The sequence below is a fragment of the Rhinoraja longicauda genome, chromosome 16 (genome assembly GCF_053455715.1).
Source record: "Rhinoraja longicauda isolate Sanriku21f chromosome 16, sRhiLon1.1, whole genome shotgun sequence".
Taxonomy (NCBI): Eukaryota; Metazoa; Chordata; class Chondrichthyes; order Rajiformes; family Arhynchobatidae; genus Rhinoraja; species Rhinoraja longicauda.
Genome location: NC_135968.1, coordinates 14728357 through 14752250, shown reverse-complemented (window position 1 = coordinate 14752250; position 23894 = coordinate 14728357). Strand labels below are relative to the sequence as shown.

Below are 23894 nucleotides of genomic sequence, written 5' to 3'. Positions count from 1 at the left end.
TTATTTACAAAATGCTGGAGTAACTCAGCAGGTCAGGCAGCATCTCGGGAGAGAAGGAATGGGTGACGTTTCGGGTCGAGACCTTTCTTCAGACTGATGTCAGGGGGGCGGGACAAAGGAAAATGGTTAGCTGTGTTTGTGGAGGAAAAGAAAACAGACCATTAAATGTCTCGTGCAACAAGAACTTGTTGCTTGCTGTTAGTAGAAGCAAAGAACTGTAGATGCAGCAAAGATATACAGAAAAAAGGGTTCTGGTTGATTACTGCGCAAACACCTCATAAGTGGTTATCTCGCGCAGGTCGGAGTGAGTAGAGTAGTGATTACATTTTGAAGTGGACCTTTTTGACCAAGTTGAGGAGATCTAGTTGCTCAATCCCCTTTGTAAAGGATGGGTGATGTTCCAGATCGGGACCCATCTTCAGACTCAAACCTTAAGTCCTTTTTCTCCCGAGATGCTGCCTGACCCGCTGAGTTACTCCAGCACTTTGTATTTTGATCTTTGTTGCTGTTAATGTGTCTGGATGTGTAAGGAAGTGTATTCTATGTTTAAAACAAATTTATCTGGTGATTGTTTAAACCAGGAAACTGTCAAAGTGGTTGAGGATATCAGAGGTGTCATGGAAGTAACCAATATGGGGAATAAGAATAGGGTTGAGAAAAAAAAGAAATGTTTAATAGGACAGGAGCAGACTGGAACAATGGGTCAGTCCAGCTTGTGGGTAGGTTTTTTGCAAATTCACATCTATAAATCCAAAAAGATTTCAGTGGCCTGTCCTATTTGTTCACTCTTCCAGATTTGAAATGATTGACCCTGATCTCCAAATTTAATTTGTTCATACTTTGAACATAGTTCATTGTATCCTAATGTTGCATCTGACAGGGATTATTCTTATTTTTACTCTCCCCAACTCCTGCTTCTACAGTCAGCAAGAATAGTTCCTTTTTATCTTGCATCTCTGTAGGATCTTAAATACAGTCACACATCATGGAAAAAGGCCCTTCGACTGAACTCGTGCTGACCAAGGTACCTTCCTGAGCCAGTCCCATTTGGCCCATTTCTCACTAGATCTTTCCAATCTATTAACCCGTCTGAATACCTTTTAAATTGATTGCACGTTTCTTATTCCTGAGTTCTACCCATATTGCCTAAGTTCTCCAAGTGCAGTTGTGACATTCTCCCCAATCAATAATGCGGCCCCCTGTCCTCTCTTACATCCCTTCCTATCAGGTCTGAAACATATGAATTTAGTAACACAGAGCTGCCTGTTCATCCCCTTCTGCAATTGCTATAACATCGTAGCTCTATGTACTAGTCCAGGGTCTACATTCATCTGCTTTATCCATAACACTTCTCATGTTAAAATAAATACTATTCAGTCCTATTGTGGTCTGGTCTTGGGCTCTTCTATTACTCATTCTCTGCTTGTCTGGCTAGGATCTTCATATGCTTTGCTGTGTTTATCTACTAAGATCTAAGCTTTTGATGCTTTTTATTTAAGGCAGTTCACAGGATCTGGTACAGTTTCATAGCCATCCACTTGGGTAAAGTTATTTGTTTATGGGTGGATTGAATCTGAAAAAAGACACGAAGTGCTGAAGCAACTCAGTGGATCAGGCAGCATCTCCGGAGAGCATGGCTAGGTGACATTTCTGATCAGGATCCTTGTTCAGACATTGTGGTGGTGGTGGGGTTGAGGGGGGGAGGAAGAAAGCTGGAAGAGAGATAGGGGCAGGACAAAGCCTGCAAAGTATTAGGATACAGGTGAGGAAAGGTTTTGATAGGCAGATGGTTGGACAAAGGCCAGAGATGAAAATACATAAGGTATGCGACAAAGGGATTGAAGATCTGCAAACTGTGAAGCTGGAGGATGGAATGAAGGAGAGGGTGAGGAAATAAATGGGTGCAGGTCCAGGTGGGACATGGGTGGGTGGAGGGTGCTTGCAATTACTAAAAATTGGGAATTTCAATGTTCATAGTGTTGGGTTGAATGCTACCCAAGGGGAATATGAGGTGCTGTTCCTCCGATTTGCTTATGGCCTCACTCTGGCAACGGAGAAGGCCCTGGACAGAAAAGTCAGTTTGAGAATGGGAAGAAGAGTTAAAATGGTTAGCAAGCTGGAGATCCAGTAGGCCTAAGTCCTAGCATAAGTATAGACCGAGCATAAGTATTCAAGGATAAGTCACCAAGTCTATACAGTCACCATTTTTAATGGGGGGGGGGGGGGGTAAATCTAAATCGAGAAGACACAGGTTGAAGGTGAGAGAGGAGAAATTTAATGGAGATCTGCAATCATGGTCGTGAATCTGGAAAGGTCTGCCAGAGGAGGTCGTGGAGGCAGATACCACTACAATGTTTAAACACCACTTGGATGGGTACTTAGATAGGAAAGGAGTAGAATGATGCAGACCAAGTGTGGGAAGATAGGATTAATGTAGATGGGCATCACGGTCAGCACAAAGCACTGTTTTGCTGAAGTGCACAAGAAGGAGACTTAACCTATATTTATTTTTGTGTTTAGAGCAAGTTGGTGCTCTGGATGCTCAGAATATCATTGCTGTTTCATGTGGAGACATGCATACACTGGCATTAAATGACAATGGTCAAGTGTTTGCATGGGGTTTTGCCAAAGATGGTCAATTGGGTTTGGTTACCGCAGAAGAATTTGTCAGAGTTCCTAGGTGAGTAGTCTAATGCAGTTTGATTTTTTAAAATGTATTTAAGTTCATAGTATATGATGCAGAAATGTTTGAATTAATATGTTAATTGCGTGAAGATACCAACTTAAGATTGGTAATTTTGAAAATGGACTTGCAATCAGTTTTGAGCTTCCTGCCCCCATCTTAAAGTTATCAATTGACTTAGATATACAGCTCACTCTTGTGTCCATTTAGCATCATTATTTTGTACCATTTGTTTGTCATTAATATTACTTCTCTCCTAACTATTTTGCTTTTATTCATCTCCTGACCATACTTGAAATGTCACCTATCCATGTTCTCCAGGGATGCTGCCTAACCTGCTGTGTTAATCCGGCACTTTTTTTTTGTAAACCAGCATCTGAAATTCTTTCTACTCTTTTGACTGAGCATTTTATTTCAAATCCTTTGCTTCATTACTTAAATTGAGTGTTTATGAACAAAACAATAATTTGAGCAAATGTCCCAATTATAGTGCTCTGAAAAGCTAGAACTTTAATTTATATAGAAACATAGAAACATAGAAAATAGGTGCAGGAGTAGGCCATTCGGCCCTTCGAGCCTGCACCGCCATTCAATATGATCATGGCTGATCATCCAGCTCAGTAGCCTGCACCTGCCTTCTCTCCATACCCCCTGATCCCTTTAGCAAAAAGGGCCACATCTAACTACCTCTTAAATATAGCCAATGAACTGACCTCAACTACCTTCTGTGGCAGAGAATTCCACAGACTCACCACTCTCTGTGTGAAGAAATGTTTTCTCATCTCGGTCCTAAAAGACTTCCCTCTTATCCTTAAGCTGTGACCCCTGGTTCTGGACTCCCCCAACATCGGGAACAATCTTCCCGCATCTAGCCTCTCCAACCCTTTAAGAATTTTATATGTTTCTATAAGATCCCCCCTCAGTCTTCTAAATTCCAGCGAGTACAAGCCCAGTCTATCCAGTCTTTCCTCATATGTAAGTCCCGCCATCCCAGGGATCAATCTGGTGAACCTTCTCTGTACTCCCTCTAAGGCAAGAATGTCTTTCCTCAGGTTAGGAGACCAAAACTGCACACAATACTCCAGGTGCGGTCTCACCAAGGCCCTGTACAACTGCAGCAGAACCTCCCTGCTCCTAAACTCAAATCCTCTTGCTTTGAATGTCAACATACCATTCGCTTTCTTCACTGTTATTCTTTTTCTTTTAGGACTCTAAAGGCATTGGTAGACGTACAGATAGCACAAGTTGCCTGTGGTTACCATCATTCCCTTGCTTTGTCAAAAGGTAGGGAAAGATTTTGGCAGTACAGTATCTGTCAATTTTTATTTGCTGATTATTCCAAGTCACAGAGGCTACTTTAATTAACATGTCTTCCTCTGTAGCTGATGTAACTGAGAATAAATACTCTCCTTTCACTAGGTTTCATCAAAACTGATCTGAGTCCATTAGAATCTGTGGAAGAGTACATCCGTGATCCATTATGTCATGCATTACAGCTTGATTTGGGAACAGGTCTGCCCAAGACCACAAGAAATTGTAGAGTTGTGGAGTCCATCATACAGACCAGACTCCCTAACATTGACTCCATCCGCACTTAATGCTGCCTCATGAAAGCGGCCAACAGACAATTCCCACCCCAGTCATTCTTCCTTCTCTCGCCCCTCCTGTCAGGCAGAAGATTCGGAAGCTTGAAAGCTCACACCACCAGACTCAGGAAAACCTTCTTCCCATTATTATCAGGCCTTTGACTGGTCCTTCCATGATTCTCCAACCTATTTCATTGCCGACATTAGACTTTTCATGAACTGTTATGCTAGTGTTGAGAACTATATTCTGCATACAATATCTTTTTCTTTGCTCTACCTATTGCACTTGAGTTTGGCTTGAATGTCCATGTATTTTATTATCTAATTAGATTAGAAAGCACACACAACAATGTTTTTCACTGTACCTTGTTAGACATGACAATAATAAATGTAAACCTAATATGTCAACTTGTCCCTTGATGGAGGGTCATGTGCTCGGTTTTCATGGGTTTTAGAGCTTTAATACTATATCTAAAACAGAAGTATAATACAGAGGAAACCAGAGATCTAGTATAAAAATCCAGAAAGGAAAATATTTGAGTGTTCATGGACATCTGTGGAGGGAAATAACTGCTTGAACGTTGAGTTGTGCTCATATCTCTGCAAAGGGAATAGTTTCCCACAACCTGAGATCATGGTAAATGAAGAATTATTATTAATTTTATTCTTTGTGATAGCATTTCCCAAGTATTTCCTGACCAAATAAGAAAATTCTGATTTCATATTAAATAATATAAGATGAGGTGTCAAAGGTGGTTAATAAGAGTAGATGTTTTATCTCTAAGATGGCTTAGATGTCTACATGGATTTTGGTACGGCATTTGCTCCCATGGTAGCAAAGTCCCCCATGGTAAGCTGATCCAGAAGATTATGAAGGAGGGTCCTGACCCGAAACGTCACCTATCCATTTTTTCCAGAGATGCTGCCTAACTTACTGAGTTACTCCTGCATTTTGTGCCTATCAGAAGGTTAAGATGCAAGATATTATTAGTGACTTGGTGTATGGATTCGGAACTGGATTACTTATAGAAACCAGATGGGTGTGGTGATAGGACAATATTCAGGCTGGAGGTCTGTGACCAGTGGAGTTCCGTAGGGATCTGCTTGGGACCGTTGCTGTTTGTGATATATATAAAGGACTTGGACGTAAACGTGGATGAGCTGGTTAGGAAGTTTGCAGATGACTCCCAAGATTGCTGGGGCACAGACTGTGAAGAAGGCTGTCAAAGGTATATAGTGGGTTTTGGATCAGTTACAGAAATAGGCGGAGAAATGACAGCAAGTGTGAGCTGTTGCACTTTAGGACTTCAAATGAAAGGGGAAAATATACACTTAACGGCATTGATGTGCAGTAGGATCTTGGTATCCAAGTCCATAATTCCCTGAAAATGGCAACCCAAGTAGACAGAGTGGTAAAAAAGGTATTTGGTGCCCTTGATTTGTAGGTCAGGACATTTATGTATAAGCGTCAGGAAGTCTTGGTGGAGCATCATAAGACTTTTATTGGGCCGCTTCTGGAGTATTGTGTGCAGTTCTGGTTGCCCTATTACAGAAAGGGTGCTGAGGCTTTGGAAAGGGTACATGGGAGATTTACCAGATTGATGACTGGTTTAGGGGGTATTGGCTATAGGGAAAGGTTGGACAGACGTATTGTTTTTTTCTGTAAAGTTATCACAGACATCGATTGGGTAGACAGTATTTTTCTTAGGATGGAAAAAATCAATTACTAGAGGGCATAGCTTTAAGGTGAGAGCGGCAAAGTTTAAGGAGATGTACGGGGCACCTTTTTTTGCACAGAGGGTGCCAGGGGTAGTGGTTGAAGCAGATACGTTATTTTCATTTAAAAGATCTTTGGATAGGCATATGAATATGAAGGTATATGGGTTATGCGGAAGTAGATAAGTGATGGTTTGGCACAGACCTTATGGGCTGAAGGTCTGACTCTTCAATGTTTACTGTATGCATAAAGGGAGGAAGTATAAAGAGGGTAGTTCAATAATACAGTTTTGTTTTAGTGTCTGCTCGTTGCATAAAGTTATGATTTTAAATATGTGATTCTGGAGGCAAGAATGGCAATGTCAAGCATTTTGGAGGCAGTAAAGCCCAGGCTTTCAGCCAATTTGCATGATGCCATATTGGCTACTTTCATTGGATTTATATGTTCTTGTCATCTGGATCTTTTCTCGGCTCAACTTTACTATGTCATTCTGTGTTAGAAATTTGGTGTCCAGCATGTGGTAGCTATTTTATGCATGTTAAGATATTGATTGTTACTTGTGTGCGAGACTTTGCAACTGGACTGCTGTTACTGTATGTTTATTTACATAAAGTGTATGTTTGGGAAAGAAACTATTATGCATTTTTTTTCCTCCGTTCCTTTTCATTTATTTCAAACTGTCTTTCAGGAAGTCAAGTTTTCTCATGGGGACAGAATAAGAATGGGCAGCTGGGATTAGGTCGAGATATTGGAAACCAGCCATCACCGCAGCCAGTTAGATCTTTAAATGGTGTTCCTTTTGTTCAGCTTGCGGCAGGTGGAACACACAGTTTTGCACTTTCATTCTCAGGAGCTGTTTTTGGTTGGGGATCCAACAAATTCGGCCAACTTGGCCTGAATGATGAAATTGGTGAGTGTTATTAAATTTATAAAACATTTCTTAAATCAGTCAAGAACAAACAATGAAGTAGCGAGAAGTAAATGAATTATTTTTAATGGATTATTTGTTACAAGATAATGAGAAAGGACAAGTTAAGGGAGAGGTGGCTGACTAGATCTTGTTTTAGACTTTAATTGTCAAATTCTCTATTGAATAAGTTAGTAATACAGGTTCGTAATACAGGTACACCAATATTTTGGCACCCTTGGGTCCAGAGGCTTGCCAGATTATCAGTTTTGCTGAACCAACCGAGATCATGGCCTCAGAGGAGTCGAACGGTACCAACCTGCAAAATTGGCCTCCGGCGTTTATGGGATCAATAGACAATAGGTGCAGGAGTAGGCCATTCGGCTCTTTGAGCCAGCACCCCCATTCAATGTGATCATGGCTGATCGTTCACAATCAGTACCCCGTTCCTGCCTTCTCCCCATACTCCCTGACTCCGCTATCTTTAAGAGCTCTATCTAGCTCTTTCTTGAAAACATCCAGAGAATTGGCCTCCACTGCCTTCTGAGGCAGAGAATTCCACAGATTTACAACTGACTGAAAAAGTTTTTTCTCCTCTCAGTTCTAAATGGCCTACCCCTTATTCTTAAACTGTGGCCCCTGGTTCTGGACTCCCTCAACATTGGGAACATGTTTCCTGCCTCTAACGTGTCCAAACCCTTAATAATCTTATATGTTTATAACATATGAACAGCTCTGGCCTGGTCGGAGTTCCAAAGCCCCGGCCACGGGGGTACGGAAGTCCCAAAGAGGTTGAGATTGGTTGCCTCACTAAACCTAAGTGCCACATTTTCAGGGGGACCTCTAGAGGGGGGGATTTCAAGTGTATGCTCGTAATTTTGTCTGGATTAAAGAAGGTTCCAGACCATCAGTTGCCTGAAAATCGTTGATGGACGTATGTATATTGTCCAAATGGAGTAAATGCAAGTTTATTTTTAGTACTTGAAGAAGAAATAATCAGTGGTCGCAAAGCCTTTACTGCATTCTATTTTATAAATTAGCATTGTTGTATCTTTATCATCTACCAGAAAAAGCTAGCTTTGCATAACTCTGAAAGTTTCAGACTTGTGCAGCGCATGTTAGTTATAATTACCAGGCTTATGGACTTGTTCAATTGTGAAAAGAAACAGATAGTGGATTTGTGTCATCAAATCAAATGTACACAAATTGGACCCTGCAGTATTTGTATTGCGTTGCAAGGTCGATTTGAGTGTTACTAGACTTACTAGAGTGTTGACTAAATTAAAGGAACTGCTATCAAAAGTAAAAATTAAATACTCGTAAAGCTGAGATCAGCTACATTTCACTGACAGGTTAATGCTCAAGTGTGTGTGAGGCTTTTCTGTGTTAACATACTTTCATTTAATTTTGAAATTAATATTACCAGTAACAGAAACTTCAAAACTGTGTTCAAACCATTTTATTAATGTTTTAATCCCAGACAGATATGTTCCTGCCCTGCTGAAATCTCTACGAACACAGAAAATTGTCTACATTTGCTGTGGTGAAGATCATACAGCTACTCTTACAAAGGTAATGATTATATTTTTGATTTTATATTGTGTAAGTGAAAGAGTTTGCTAATGCTTCAACAGATAGGATAGTGACTTATAACTATCTGACTGTTTTTCTGCTTCATGCCCATCCTCCAAACTTGCCATTCAATTTCTAAAAGATTATTAAAACAAATTTGCCTATCACGAGCAGTATGGGAAATGTCTGTTAAAATGATCAATAGATGCTACAGAACAAAAATGAACCTTATTGTTGTAGCTTTTTTTGCCATCTCTTCTGATATCTTTGATGTATATATACTGCATCCATTATAGATATTTCTTTTAATAAACGGTCTTTTTCCCAACCAAGTCACCATATTAATAAAATAAGTTTGAAAATGTCAGCAAGTACAAGCCATTTACTTCACAGATTGAATGCCCCATTCTTTTTTTGTTTAAAATTGGATGCTTTTCAGCAGTAGTATGCCATAGAGCTTAGTGCACCAAGTGAGTGTTTTAAAGCTGGTGCCTGGAACAATTTTCATTTGTATGGACAGCACTGAGGGTGTAATTTTCTCAGGTCATTCTTTATACTGTGTAAGGAATCCCTGGTGACCAAGAGAATGATTTGGATAAGAATATATTAAGATCACTTATTAAAAATTTAAGATGTTAAACTCCTTATCGGAGAATTACTAGGAGCTTGTAACTGAATTTTTGTTTTGTATGAGCATGCATGTATTCACCCACACACACGTGGTATCCATTTGTGTATCATCTCAACGGTATAAACATTGAATTCTCCTTATTCCCTCCTCTGGCCTCACATTTCACAATTTTTATCTTATCTTACAACCTTTTATCTCTGATCTCCCCTCCCCCTCACCTCCAACTATATCCGCCTATACTTGCCAGGCGTTGTCCCGCTTCCACCTCTTTCTCTAGATTTCTCCCCCATCCCCCACTACAATTAGTCTGAAGAATGGTCTTGTAGGAGCCATTTTGCAGTTATTAGTTATTTTTGCTTATTAATATCACTACCTTGTATTCTGCTGTAGTTTGGACACTAGAGTTAATGCAATGCTCACGTAGGGGCTGGGCGGAGCCAGAGTATGGGCAGTTGGGTACGTGCTGGGAGAGTGTGTGAGCTGGGAGGTGCTGACAGAGGGTCAGCTAGAAGCTCCGCCAAAATGTTTATCAGCCATGATGTAATCGCCTGTAAGTTTTATTAACAAGAAGATTAATACAAACTGTGTCGAAGTTATATCTGGCAATTCGTAACGATCGCATAGACTGTGGTAAGATATGGAATTTTACCTAGCAATTAATAACCAGTCGATGACAAGAGATATGCCAATATGTTTATTGCACCTTCAAATAAAGAAGACTAACTATTAAACGTCTAGGAGGATTTCTGTTATTAGTTGTTCGAGTCATTACGCTTATCGCTGACCCGGTCTATGCAAGTGGCAGGTTGGGAGCTAATTGATATAGATGAGAAGCTGGCCGCTACAGGTCTGAAACATACCTGTCCATGGCTTCCAGAGATGAGTTACTCCAGCAGCAAGGTTTAGCAGGAACCTGAGGGGCAACTTTTTCAGACAGAAGGTGCCGAGTATATGGAACAGGCTGCTGTAGGAGGTAGTTAAGGCAGGCACTAGAATAACATTTTGAAAGACATTTGGACAGGTACATGGAATAGAAAGGTTTAGAGGAATATGGACCACACGCAGGCATCTGGGACGAGAGTAAATGGGACATCTTGGTCGGAATGGGCCTGTTTCCATGCTGTATGACAATGACTGTAAGACTGTTAGATTTTAGGAGATATAAATGGAAACACAAATTTTGCAGTTGGATTGATAGTCTTATGATTCTGAGAGCACCTTCATGTATTGCATGGTAGAGCAGGCTTGATGATTCATATAGTCTACTATTTCTTATGATTGATCTTCACTTGCAAAATATGGTTAAAATATGTACATTTCTTTCCAGGAAGGTGGAGTGTTTACATTTGGTGCTGGTGGCTATGGCCAGTTGGGCCACAACAGTACAAACCATGAAATAAATCCGAGGAAAGTCTTTGAATTGATGGGATATGTAATTACACAGATTTCATGTGGAAGGTTAGTATTCCCTTTTTGTTAAAAAGACAAAGTGTTATTAAAGGTCAATGTCTTGCCATCAGTGATTTGTGGTCTGTACATGCATGAATGGCAAGGCAACATGTATTGCCTGAAAAGATGGTGAAGAGCCATTTTATATACCACTGCAGTCCTTTTGGGGGCATTCCCTCAATGCTGTAGGCAGGGAGTTCCAGGAATTATACTAAATGATGATGGTGAAATGATGATATATTTCCAAATCAGGCTGGTGTGTTACTTGGAAGAAATCCTTCAGGCTGTGGTGTTCCATGTACTGCTGTCCTTGACCTACTTGGTTGAGAGAGCTGGCAGAATTGGAAGGTGCCATTGGAGTAGCTTTGTAGATGGTAAAATACTGTGTCAAGAATGTGGTGAATGAATGACCAGATTGATAAGGGGTGCCAGTCAAATAAGCTGCTTTGTTATATGCTAGATTTGAAGATTTCTGAGTATTGTTCAAGCTGCATTGATGCCGGCAAGTGAAAATTAATTTATCATGCAATTGATTTGTCTTGTAGGTGGGGAAATAGCATTGCGGTGTTAGAAGATAAGTCATTCATTCAGAATACCCAGTCCTAGGAATGGTCTCGTAGCTACAGTATTTATTTGCTGGTCCACTTGAGTTTATGACCATTGTGACTTTCCAGGATATTGAGGGTGGGGACTCTGAGATGGTAATGCCATTCGATATCAGGGGCCGGTGTTAAGACTCTTTCTCTTTGGAGATGGCCATTGTCTGGCATTTGTGTGCTGGTTACCTACAGCATAACAGTTGTTTACGTCTTGCTAGAGACAAATATGGACTGGTTCATTTGCTGTGTAAGCTGTGAATGGAATTGAACATAGTGCAATCATTAGCAAATATCTCATTTATTTTGGTGTCTGATGGGTCTCGACCCGAAGCATCACCTATTCCTTTTCTCCAGAGATGCTGTCTGACCCGCTGAGTTACTCCAACATTTTGTGTCTATCTTCGGTTTAAACCAGCAAAGGAGGTCTCTGAAGCAGCTGAAGTTGGTTGAATCTAGAAAGTCTGGTGGAACTCTTGCAGTGTTGTCCTGCAACTGAAATGATTGACCTTCAATCACCTGGTTGCTCAGCTCGCTAAGCTGCTGCCTCACTGCTCCAGCAGCAGGGGTTCATTAATGACCTCCAGTGCTCTGGTTTCTTGCATCCCCAAAATGTGTTATTTGGAATATTATTTGACCATCATAAGTTGTCCCGAGAATGTCGAAGAGTGGTAGAATCTGGGAGTGTGATTGGAATATAGGGGTTAGTAAAATGCATTCAAATGGGATTATTGTGAAAATGGATGCCTGATAGTGAGCTGAATGCTTATCTTTGTGCTCAATAGCTCTATGACACAGTGACCTGTTTTGTGCAAGGTATGACCAAATCTATTGGCAGGTAGTTGCCAGGGTTTTAACTGTGCTGGAACGTTTGGTAATGGAAGCAGTTGGTTCTGGAGCACAGGTCTCAGTTGCTCCAACAGAGATATTGTCTGGCCTTTGTTGTAAATAGGCATTTCTTGATATGAATTCTGCATCCAATTGGCTGAAGACCAGCATCTGTGATGGTGGGAAACTCTGGAAGGAACTGCCATGCATTGTATTCTAACAAGGGATGGTTGTCACATTCCTAATACTTGCATGTCGGACCCCACCTTCAGCGAGGGTGGAGATGTTTTTGAATCTGCTGCTACTTGTTAGATATTGAATCTACTATCATACATGTCTGAATGTGTTAAGAAAGGAGAGGTTTGTTCGAATCCATTATTATTTTTGCCTTTTAGTTCGGTGCTGCAGCTTTACCAGACTCTCACCTTATCCAATGTAGGTGTGTCTGGTAGTATTTGGCTTCATTTAAATGTTGCTTTCAAGAGATGTTTGAACTAATGATGCTCTAATAATCAATCAACTGAGGAAGGACAATTGATGGTAACCAAAAGGAGCTTCCCTTGCTCACACTTGACCTGATCTATAAGACGTAATGGGGTCAGAAATCAATATTGAAGGCTCCAAAGGCTATACCCTCATGCCTGTGCTGCCACATCTGTTTAGTCTGTCCCACTGAGGAATTGGGAGTATAGTCTGTTGTTTGTAAGGCATGATTCTGAGTACAATTATGTCATACTATTACTCTGGACATATCTCTATTTATGCACCTATCCCCTATGTAGGCAAGGTTGACTGGATGGAAAGCAACTTTTCCAAATGCCAATTTGGTGCACCAGTTAACACTGTGACACACCTACTTTTATGCCATAGGGTAATAACTAACTCCATATTCAATAATAAGCTATCTACATGTTAACAAGTACATTAAAACTAATTGTATAGATGCCAGTATATTATTTGGGTTATTGTGGGCACTTCCCTTCACTGATTTTACATTGAGTTCGGCCCACGACACCTCGGGAAGGCTCAACAGTTGGTTCTGGCGTCCCAGAACCACCCCCTTCAATACCTGCTCATGCCAACTCTACTACCGGTATGCACTACTAAGCAGCTAACTATGTAAATATGTACAGACAATTAACAAATGCTAAACACTCGTATCATGTCTTAGACTTATCCTAACCCTTCATTAAACAATTGTAGCACCGCAAATATCAGGCATGTGAATTTTCCACGTTTCTGCGGATTTCCGCGTTTTTAAAATCCATTTTCCGCGCTTTTTGCATGATTTCCACGTTTTTCACTTTGCCAGATAAATGGAGAAATCTTATCGAAATAAAGAAAAACAAAAACGATGTATACATTTGTAATGAATACTAGGGTACCGCAAGAGGTCGCTAGGGGTTCCGCGAGAAATCCCCCGCGCCCAGGAAGTCTCCCCGAAAATGTGGCACCGAGGCTGGGCAAGGCAGCCAATCTCAACCTCATCGGGACTTCCATGGCCAATCGGTGGGTTGAATTTGCAACCTGCGGCGGAGGCTCTGGAACTCCAGCCCAGCTGGAGCCAGCAAATCTATCCCCATAGCTGACTTCCTTGGCCTGCTGGATAAACCAGCAAAGCTCTGGAACCAAGAGTGCCAGAAAATCAGTGGTGGAACTGTAATGGGTAAATATTAAATTTAAGTGCAAGAGTTGTGAATCTGTGGAATTCTCTGCCTCAGAAGGCAGTGGAGGCCAATTCTCTGAATGCATTCAAGAGAGAGCTAGATAGAGCTCTTAAGGATAGCGGAGTCAAGGGGTATGGGGAGAAGGCAGGAATGGGGTACTGATTGAGAATGATCAGCCATTGAATGGCGGTGCTGGCTCGAAGGGCCGAATGGCCTACTCCTGCACCTATTGTCTATTATATAACTAAATTAATTAAGACAGGGTTAAAATATAAAATGCAGCAGAAAAGTCAATTACCACCTTTTTGAGCTGATTATCAATTAATGTGAGAATTTACTTAAATGTTATTAGTGTACAGTAACATATTCACATTATTTTGTAATGTCTGTTTTTACTTTGAAATGCACTAAAAGAGGCTTGAAACTGGTAATTTTGTGTGTAAATATTTAAATTTTTTCCAATTTTTTGACCCCTGTTGTACGCCTCGTGCAAGCGCTCGGCTCTTTTCCTCTTTTTTTGACCTCACTCACATGCCTGAAATATCAACCTCACATATAAATACACGGAATACTTACAAAGAAAACACTTACCACGTGTTATACATTTCCCTTCGGCCCCCAACTAACACTGTTTCTTTTCCACCACATCCACATAGTGCCTCACTTTGCTGCCTATGACATCTCCTTTACGGCCTGGCGCAAACTCCGTCTGCAAATTCCTAGCTCTCCAAACCCACCTCTATCAGACGTACTCTTACTTTCCATCCTCGCTGCTCAACTTCTGCTGCCAAATCTACGTTCTAAGCTTTTTTCTTTCATAAGCCTCATCCACTAAATTCTCCCAAAGCACCCTCCGTTCTATAAAATACACTATCCACTGACTAACTGACCATAACACTATATCTGGCCTCAAACTAGCACTGTGTAGGAAGAGACCACAAAACGCATTAGGCAACTCGGATACAACCACGATCCTTTATTACGCATGCGGGAGTGGGAGAGTGATCACCAGTATGCTTACATACTGGTAGCCCCTCGTGGCCCCAATCAAAGATACAGCATTTTGGCTGCATCTTTATACAACACAAAGAGCCTTACGAGTTCTGCAAAGTCATTATTACTCAACTTTAACCTGACCGTATATGGACTTGTTTGGTTTTTACTTGATATTAGTTCTCGGTCCTTGGAACTGCTCCCTGTGCTCTTATCAGTCCCCTGTTTTCTTATCTTCGTGCTTTCCCTTGTCGTTTAAATTCATCCTCCGTCAGTCCTTAACCTTTTCCAATAATTGTTATGTTCTGTGGTTTTTCCAAGAATTGAAGTTTCAGTTACAGTTATCATTCACATCCATATGAACCATTAGTATTTTCTCCATTTTCAACAATATAGAAGTTGCACAAGCATTCAAGCAGTTTTTCAGACAATGGTCAAATATCCCATCATTAAAAGTTAATAGCCATTAGCTCTTTCAGAACTACAGATGCTAGTTTAAACTGAAGATAGACACGGCAAGCTAGATTAACTCAGCTTTAGGGAGCATGTCTGAAGAGAAGGAATGGGTGATGTTTTGTGTTGAGACCCTTCTTCAAATTAGTACTAATTATTTCCTGTGGAACAACAAGCTTTCCTCCCGAATCTACCTGCATCTCCCGATCATTGGCTCCCCATAGCTGGCGCACCTCATGCCTGTCTGCAAAACATTCCTCCTCTACCTTCCTCTCCTTCACGGACAAAATGAATAGCTACGCTCTCAGTCTCAGTGCTTACTAAATTCACCTGTGCTCTCCTACTCTTAATTGGTGCAGCTCTACATTTCAAAACCTGGTTGTGCCACCAAGTTTACTGACCCTGAGAAAGACTAGTCTTGCATCCTGACAAAATATGCCTCCATGTTGCCTACTCTGAATATAGGGGACATGCCGAGTTCCCACCTACCTACTACAGGAAGAAAAATCTGAAATAATGGAAGAGAAAGGAAAATTGCTAGCATTCTGAGAGACAAGACTGGAATTATTGACTTCAAACATTTATTACTGTTGAATCCTGAAAGTTGGAAGCTAGGGTACAGTTCCTTAAAGTTATGTTGAGTTTTGATGGAACTGTTATCGATGATGATTTAATGAGAGATAGTTGAGGTGAAAGTTAGAGTGCTAGGGGATGGCAATTAAACTTATGCACAACTAATTTAAGGATGTGAGGAGTGGAGGTGTTCTCAAAACCGTGGTATTTTCCATTCTTACTCACTCCCTTCTCATCCAGAACTAGGATGCCATTCTCGTTGTCCTAGTGTTCCATCTGACTTTCCAGTTCAGTGGATCATTCTGTATAATCTCAGACATCTCAAATGCATCTGTACCCTGCATCACCACCCTCCCAGTCCCCTTTGTATTCCAAAGGGATAATTCCGTCAACTGGCTCGCTTTTTCATTTCCACCAGTGTCCACTCATCTTCTCATAGCACATACCATCGTAACTTACGAAAGTGCAGAACTTATCCTTTCTCCTGTCCTTCAAAGATCTAGATATTCCTTGAAAGTGAAATCGCACTAGTACTTGGAGACACAAAAGAGTGCAGATGCTGGAATCTTGAGCAAAACACAAACTGCTGGAAGAACTCCAGTTCGAATAACATCTGAAGGAAGGGATTGTCAATGTTTCAAATGGCAATCCTGCAACAGGACAATTCTGTAGACTCCAACAAATGCACAAAAATAAACTTAGTGGCCATTGCCTTTACCAATATGTCATGCAGTCACTCCTGGCTTCCACATGATTACAGGTCTTCTATTATGTTCTATCAGTCCTCATCCACTCTGTAACTTTTAAAGTATTTGATTTCTGACATTTTAGGTCAGACAATGCCTGCTGGAAATGTTATTTCATATTTCCAATATTTGTGGTATTTTGCTTTTGAATAATGTTTGAATCAGATTGCCAGCTAACAAAAGCGTGCTCTTTTCCTTGATAGTAATCTGATTGAGAAGGTCGGTCACTTGTGTAGAACTTGCCACATGGGAATCGAAGAGAGTTAGAAAGTGTAGTCTACTCGGTTAGGTTACAAAAGCAGTGAAAGTTATACCACATGTTTTGAATTTCATAATGATTCAAGTAGCATTAAAAGAAAATATGGTTTTGGAATGAACACTTTTTTATTTAAATAAAATTAATGAAGGAGAATTTATTCACTAAATACTAGATCTCTGTATAACAAATAAAAATGAACTTTGTTCATTTTTTTGTAAATTAATGACCCTCATAAGGATTTCATTTTATATTCTAAAGTCTGTAACCAAAAGGTAATTGATATTTAAATTGTCTATTTTGTTTTTAAACAAAAGACAGCACACACTAGCATTTGTTCCATCCTCTGGAAAGATATACTCATTTGGTCTTGGTGGAAATGGTCAACTAGGAACTGGTTCGACAAGTAACAGAAAAAGTCCCTCTACTGTGAAAGGAGCATGGATTCCTTATGGTTCCAGTAGGTATATACTTCAATGAAAACATTCATAAATGTTTCAATGTACAATTCTTCCAAATGTTATGTTGTCTTTCTTTTGTACCAGCCATCTCAGCAAAGCGCAGAATGGTTGTCTGTATTTTTGATCAACATAACCTGTCCGTGGGTGCGGGGGGAAGAGAGGGGAAGTTTTGTTGCCTCCATCACAGTGAGGGGGTGTTTGGAGTCACTGTGATGGATGTTTGTGTTGGGGTCGGGTGTCCTGTGTTCTTTTCTTTTTTGCTGTGTCTTGTGACTGCTGAAATTTCGTTCGGTGTTGTGCCGAATGACAATAAAGTGATGTTATGTTATGTAATTATGTTGATATTTTTATTTGCAAAAGCTGTACATTGCAGATGCTGGAAAACTAAAAGATAAATTGAACTGATGAAACGTTAACTCTTTTTGTCTCCCCTTGAATGTTGACTTGCTGAGCCTTTTCAGCATTTTCTCTTTTTAGTTTTTATTTTACACTTTGAAATTAAATTTCAGTTAATATTCACATTCTCAGTTGCTGCCTCAGTCCAGGCTCAAGCTGGATGTCAATATAGAAATGTTTTCAAATTTTAAGCAAATTTATTAGCTAGTATTACTATGCACAAAACAAAATAGTTACAGCCCATTCATACATCGGATCTTTTCAGAACAAGTTGCATTTGTTCTGTTCAAACACATATTTCTTCTGGGTTTAACCAAGAAATTATAAACAGTTTTTAAAAATGTGCTCCTGAATAAACTATGATGGAATTTCCATTTAAATATTGGAAGTATTAATATTTGAACCAGATGTTATATAAAATATGACATTTTGATATTTTTTACGATTTTATTCAACACTGTAGATACACAAAAATCTTTTTGTGTGAGAAAGATTTTCTCTGGAGGGGACCAAAGTTTTGCACATTATTACAGTAAGCAGGTAACGCTATTCTATTTGAATTATTTATTTAAGTACTGTGATCAACATCTATTTTGTTAGTTCTGGACATTATCTTAGCTTCACAAGGAGACCAAATATTTCAATGCAACCTGTTGCAACTTTGGTTGGTACTTTTCTCATTTTCAGCAGTGTAGCATTTTAAAAACTTACTGTTTTCTGTATACGGATGCTCCCTAACTTAAGTAAGAGTTACGACCGGCAGACCCTAGCATAAGAAGGATGTTACTTAAGTCGGAAATGAAAGTGCTGTGGGGTAGGGGGGGGGGGGGGTGAGCTCTGTTGTGGAGACCACAAGGATATCAATGGGCTTAAAGAATGCTTATGTACAGCACAACAACATGCCCTTCATCCCACAATGTCTGTGCTGAACATGATGTCAAAACCATCGACCTGCACATAACCCATATCCCTGCATTGCCTGCACCAACACAAACAGTTCAATTGGTTCAAATGTTCATTTCTGCGGATCCAGCTGCTGAGTTTCAAGAATTAGAGCTCTAGCGCGTTTACTTAATATTTTTGTTGTACCTTATTTCAAAGTTCTTTTTCACCAGTTAATTTTGATGTTTCTTCTTTCAAGATTTCCATACCACCAGATGACTTTAGATTTCCTAATCAATCACAACACATTCTCACAATAAATGAAGCAGCCGTCCAGAAATGGATGAGTTATCCACCTGGAAGAATTCCTTCCGATGTAGCCAAGTAAGTAACCAGTGGCTCGATTTGTTGTGCACCAGCCTTTTCAAAATTCTTGGCATCTAAACATAGCACAAAAAGTAAGGAAATTTGTGTTTGGTAGATTATTTCTTTGTTGTAACAATGCTTCTTGGAAAAACATCTTATACCGTTGGAAAGCCTGTTTATTTCCCTTTTAAATGGTGCCACATTTGTAAGGAACATGCATTTGTGGGATGAGCAGCAGAGCTGAGTATATGGGTTGCGCCCATGAAAAATTTGCCAAATCTTCTCTGCCAATGCCAAACAGCTTATTCTGCTGTTGCTATTGACTCTTGTTTTGAGCTTCTGATACCCCCAGGTGCTGACAAGAATGGGATGCCATCCCACAACAGTGTGTGACCAGGCTGGTGACCAGCATGAGGAGGAGGTGCCAGGCTGTTATGGCTGTGTATGGTTCTTCCACACGCTACTGTGGCTCCTGTTTATTAAATGAATAAATTGTTAAATTGCCAATATGTCTTGTTTCTTCAGACTTCAATCATCCAATCCACCAAACAACACCGAACAAGAGTCAATGGCAGAATAAGCTGTTTGGCATTGGCAGAGATTTGGCAAATTTTTCATGGGCGCAACCCATATACTCAGCTCTGCTGCTCATCCCACAAATGCATGTTCCTTACAAATGTGGCACCATTTAAAAGGGAAATAAACAGGCTTTCCAACGGTATAAGATTTATTGCCAAGAAGCATTGTTACAACAAAGAAATAATCTACCAAACACAAATTTCCTTACTTTTTGTGCTATGTTTATTTGCTTTTCAAGTTTATTCATTCACTGCATTTATTACTGTTTTCATAAAATAGTCTGAATTTTATATGTGACATGGAATGAATGAAAAATTTACAATGACGCACACAAATAGTTATGCAATTTAAAGATAGCACTTCATGGCTAAAGGAGTTAACAAATTAAATTGTATGGTGTTACAATTGTGTTTCCTTGAATAATGACAAAGCTAATTGATTATGAAGGGAACAATATCTACTTCATGTAGATATACAATGTTTCTTTACCAAACTTGTGCCTTACTGTGCAACAGCACAAAAGTCTGCAAATGTTGGAAATCAGAAATAAAGATAATGGAAATATTGCCTTCAGCATCAATGAGAAACAGTTCGTGTTTGTGGTATATCATTCACCAGCAAACCTCTCCTTCTCCAGAGATGAGTGATATTCATCTTCTGAAAATGGATTGGAATTTTTGTTGTCCAATTCCTTGGGATGTGTCTTCCGAGGACTTTTATTTTACTCAGGATAACGTGAGTCAAGAGTACTTTAATCTAGATGTTTCTGTGTACTTTACATAGTGTTCTGCTCACAATGCAGTGATAGCATGTTGAGATTTATTTTTGTCTGTCAGACAACACACCACTCTTCAAACAAAACCCTATATTCTGATCAAAAATTAGCTCCAAATATTTTTACATTATTATAATTACACTCATTATCTGACGAGTGAAATGTTTTATTCCTGGTCTATCCTAATTCACTTCTAATGTGACTTAAGTATTGTAAACATGCAAGGAAGCATTATATGTAAGATCAGCCAAAGGTTCTATCTCCTACTTTTCAAATGCACCTATATACATGTACATGTTGAGGAACCAATTATTGCCTCCGTAAATATGGGATCTGTTTCCAGGCCACTTGTCTGTGTGCTGTTCTAGTAGAAAGCAGCCTTTGTATATACAGAGAATTGAGGGTCCTTTTACATATAGCACTAAAATGCCTTGGACAACAAGGGAAAATAATCTGTGCCCCCACCCCCTAAATCTGTGGAAGGATGCCTATAAACTATAATAGGGACATAGTAACCCAGTTCAAAACAATCTCCACTAACTATTCTTTATTTGTGGTATATTGCTCTGTAACATATTATTAAATTATATGAGAAAAATCCCTTTAACAGTCTAGAAGGGATTCTTTTGTATTGTAATATCTATCCTACAGGAAATTGCCAAAAGACCACACTAATCACTGGAGAATTGTTACTGCAAAGGAGAGCGAATAGCTTAATCTGCGACCATATAAACAAAAGTACCTGCAACTTTATACTCTTAAGACTATAGAAATTTTGTCATTCTGTACATTAAAGTTCAGCTGGAGAATAGAGATAAAACTTTTCTTTAGGTGTGAGTACATTGAAACACTAACTTATTTAATGCTGCCTCTTTTCTTCCTTCTAGTGAAGTTGATATTGTGTTCTCATCAGCAGGCTGCCTAAATGGAAGCTTTCTTGCCTTAAGGTAATGCAAATTTAAAAATCCTGAGATTGTTATATTTTTCTGAATACACTGCAACTTCAGTATAACCTGTGTTAAACTACATTAACATCAATATTTATACTACCTGTGTTATAAGAAAAACGACACTTGTGTGGTTCTATCTTGAAGTACATAATAATAACTGCTATACAATAAGGTGTGTTACTTTGTGCTTGGAATGGACCACTTAATCTACATTAGAAAATAAAATCAGTAAAAATATAATAATATCTACAACATTACAGAAACCCGTGGCAAATCTTTGCATCAAGTCTAGATGTATATTTTTCATTTCTTTGAATGATGCTGGAGTTGGCAACAAATTGTTTTACGTTAAAAAAAAACATGATTAGAAAGGAATCGTGCAGCAGTAGCGCTAGAGACCCGGGTTCAATCCTGCTGACGGGTGCTGTGTATACGGAGTTTGTACGTTCTCCCTGTGACCATGTGGGTTTTCTCTGGGTGCTCCGGCCTCCTCCCACATTACAAAGACATGTAGATTTGTAGGTTAATTGTCCTTATCTGACACCCTTTTGTTTCCCTTTTACCTCCTGCTTTTGTCACTTACTCTATCCATCTGCCAATCAAATACTCCCTTGCCTTTATTCTCCTATCCCTATCTAGGCTTTTCCCTGCTCCACCTTCCTTTTCCAGTTTTCTCTCCCCTACAGTCAGTCTTAAAAAGGGTCCTGAGCCAAAGTGTCACTTATCTATTCCATGCACAGATGCTGCCTGGCCTGCCGAGTTCGTCCAGTACTTTGTTTTTTTTTGCATCTTTTAATGCATCCAGTTCTATAGATTAAGCACTTTGTGCCTGTTAATCCATAACGACTTCATGCCACCAAGTAGTTCAACAGCACCCTCGTAACTAGAAATGGTATGACAATACAAAACCGATTCATACATCATGCAAATAGTTATTTAATGTAAACACATAAAGGATTTAATGCCTGAAAGCACTTAAAACAGATCAGTCAGGATTAATGTTGATTGCTCTTTCTCTAGCAGAGTGTGTTTTAAACTGCAAACATTTTTTAATTAATATTTATACTTAGTCTTATCACGTTTAATTTTAATAGATGCAAAGATGAAGCACCAAGTAAGGATAGCAATAATATATATCAATCCAGTTTTGAAATTGGTATTTCCAGTTTTTATTTTCAAATTAATTTTTCAACAAAGGGATAATGACTTGGCTCAGACTCTGCCTGCAATCAAAAGTCTTAGTTGTAACTTTTAATAGGAGCTGAGACAAACTTGTAAAACAATTTCTGATTTTGGATTTGTATCTTCCTCCTTCCATCTAATGACTTGTTCAAACGGCCCAGATTAGAATTTAACTCTTCCTGGTCAGACGACATTTGTTGATCATCCTTTTTTTTGCCTCTCAGTATCTTTGAGGTGGGATTTATTATTATTTTTAAAAAGGTCTTATTTGAACTCTTAATTAATTGTCCTTTCACAATTAACCTTAGACCTACTTTTGAATTTTACAAAATTACGTATAATAACAAAACAGGACATTTATGTTATTAGGACTTTTCAGCTCTTACCGAATCTTACATTGATTATGCCTGAACAGAATCAACTCCTTATGTTTCTGAAAGTATCTAATTCTTGGTGACTGAGTCTGCATTTAGAAACAACCCAAAGAAAATGAACAATGCATTCTACCTATCAATTATTTTAACGATAAAATGCAATAATTATTTTGGGAATGAAAATTATTATGTGCTTCATCAAATTTTTGTGCTTCAGGTTATATAGGCAATAAATTAAACCTGCAATATTTATTTTGAATTATATTTGACTAGCTGGTTTATTTTATCTTAAATAGTGACTTCATTCTTCTTTAGTTTTCTCTCCAAAACTAAACTAAACTAGAATGGCTTCATTTTCTGGAATATTTAAAACATATTTGAAACATAAAAGATGGTGGATACTGAAATTATATTAAAAAAAATATTTGGTTCAAAGTTCAGTTGAGTCAAACCAATGATAAGACACTCAAAGGTAGTAGTTAATAGCACCATGGTGCATCATTTTTGTGACCAAATTAAGAAAAATTAAGATTCAGTATTCAAATTCATCTAATTTATTAAGTATAAATGCAGTGGCATTTTGATATTTTATCAATTAATTGATAGCATTTTGTTTCAGCAATGATGATCACTATAAAACAAGTTCCAAGTTCTCAGGGATTGACATGAATGCAGCTAGATTATTATTCCACAGACTCGTACAGTCTGACCATCCTCGAATTTGTCAACAGGTATTGTGTTTAGCTGTCTTTGTACCAAAGAAACTTGTATTCTGTCAGCATGTCTGTTGAGACTCTGACTTTACAAAGCAGCAGTATATATTTCTTATTACCTATCTGTCTTGTTTGAGCATTTGGAAATGATGTGATTATAAATTCCATCAGATCTGTATTAGATGGCCGGCAGTATAAAATGTATTAAAGGTGTATCTAATGTGGGAGGAGCAACCTTTTGTTGATTTAACAGCTGGTAAATATGCTATATGTAGATGAATGGACTACATGATTGGATTGTTGAATGCTGCAATTAACTCTTGTTTTCCAAGCTGAAAAATGCCTTGGAAAGCACTTAAGCAGAAGTACAAGAAAATAAGTTTGCATTCACATTTCAAATAATGTTGGAGTTTTATATTTTACTTATTCGCTGTCTATCATAGCAAGTGATTGCTTATCATAAATAGTTATTTAATTTTTGCATATTCTCCTTTTGTATTAAATGAATATATACTTGTACTACTTTATGATGAGTTCAACTCTGGCCATCAGTTTGGTT

General features: G+C 39.0%; 1 protein-coding gene across 3 annotated transcripts in view; it reads left to right on the top strand.

The window, feature by feature from the left end:
• herc4 (HECT and RLD domain containing E3 ubiquitin protein ligase 4) overlaps positions 1 to 23894 on the top strand; it is a 56994-nt gene that overhangs the window by 899 nt on the left and 32201 nt on the right. For 2 of the 3 annotated variants that reach the window (XM_078413257.1, XM_078413258.1), the window contains exons 3-12: positions 2521 to 2680; positions 3891 to 3967; positions 6675 to 6896; positions 8374 to 8465; positions 10424 to 10554; positions 16975 to 17117; positions 17978 to 18054; positions 18656 to 18780; positions 21004 to 21063; positions 23242 to 23353. In XM_078413257.1, the coding sequence (XP_078269383.1) occupies positions 2521 to 2680; positions 3891 to 3967; positions 6675 to 6896; positions 8374 to 8465; positions 10424 to 10554; positions 16975 to 17117; positions 17978 to 18054; positions 18656 to 18780; positions 21004 to 21063; positions 23242 to 23353 (1199 nt within the window). The remainder of the gene's footprint in view (positions 1 to 2520; positions 2681 to 3890; positions 3968 to 6674; positions 6897 to 8373; positions 8466 to 10423; positions 10555 to 16974; positions 17118 to 17977; positions 18055 to 18655; positions 18781 to 21003; positions 21064 to 23241; positions 23354 to 23894) is intronic. The other variant, XM_078413259.1, reaches the window with a different exon arrangement.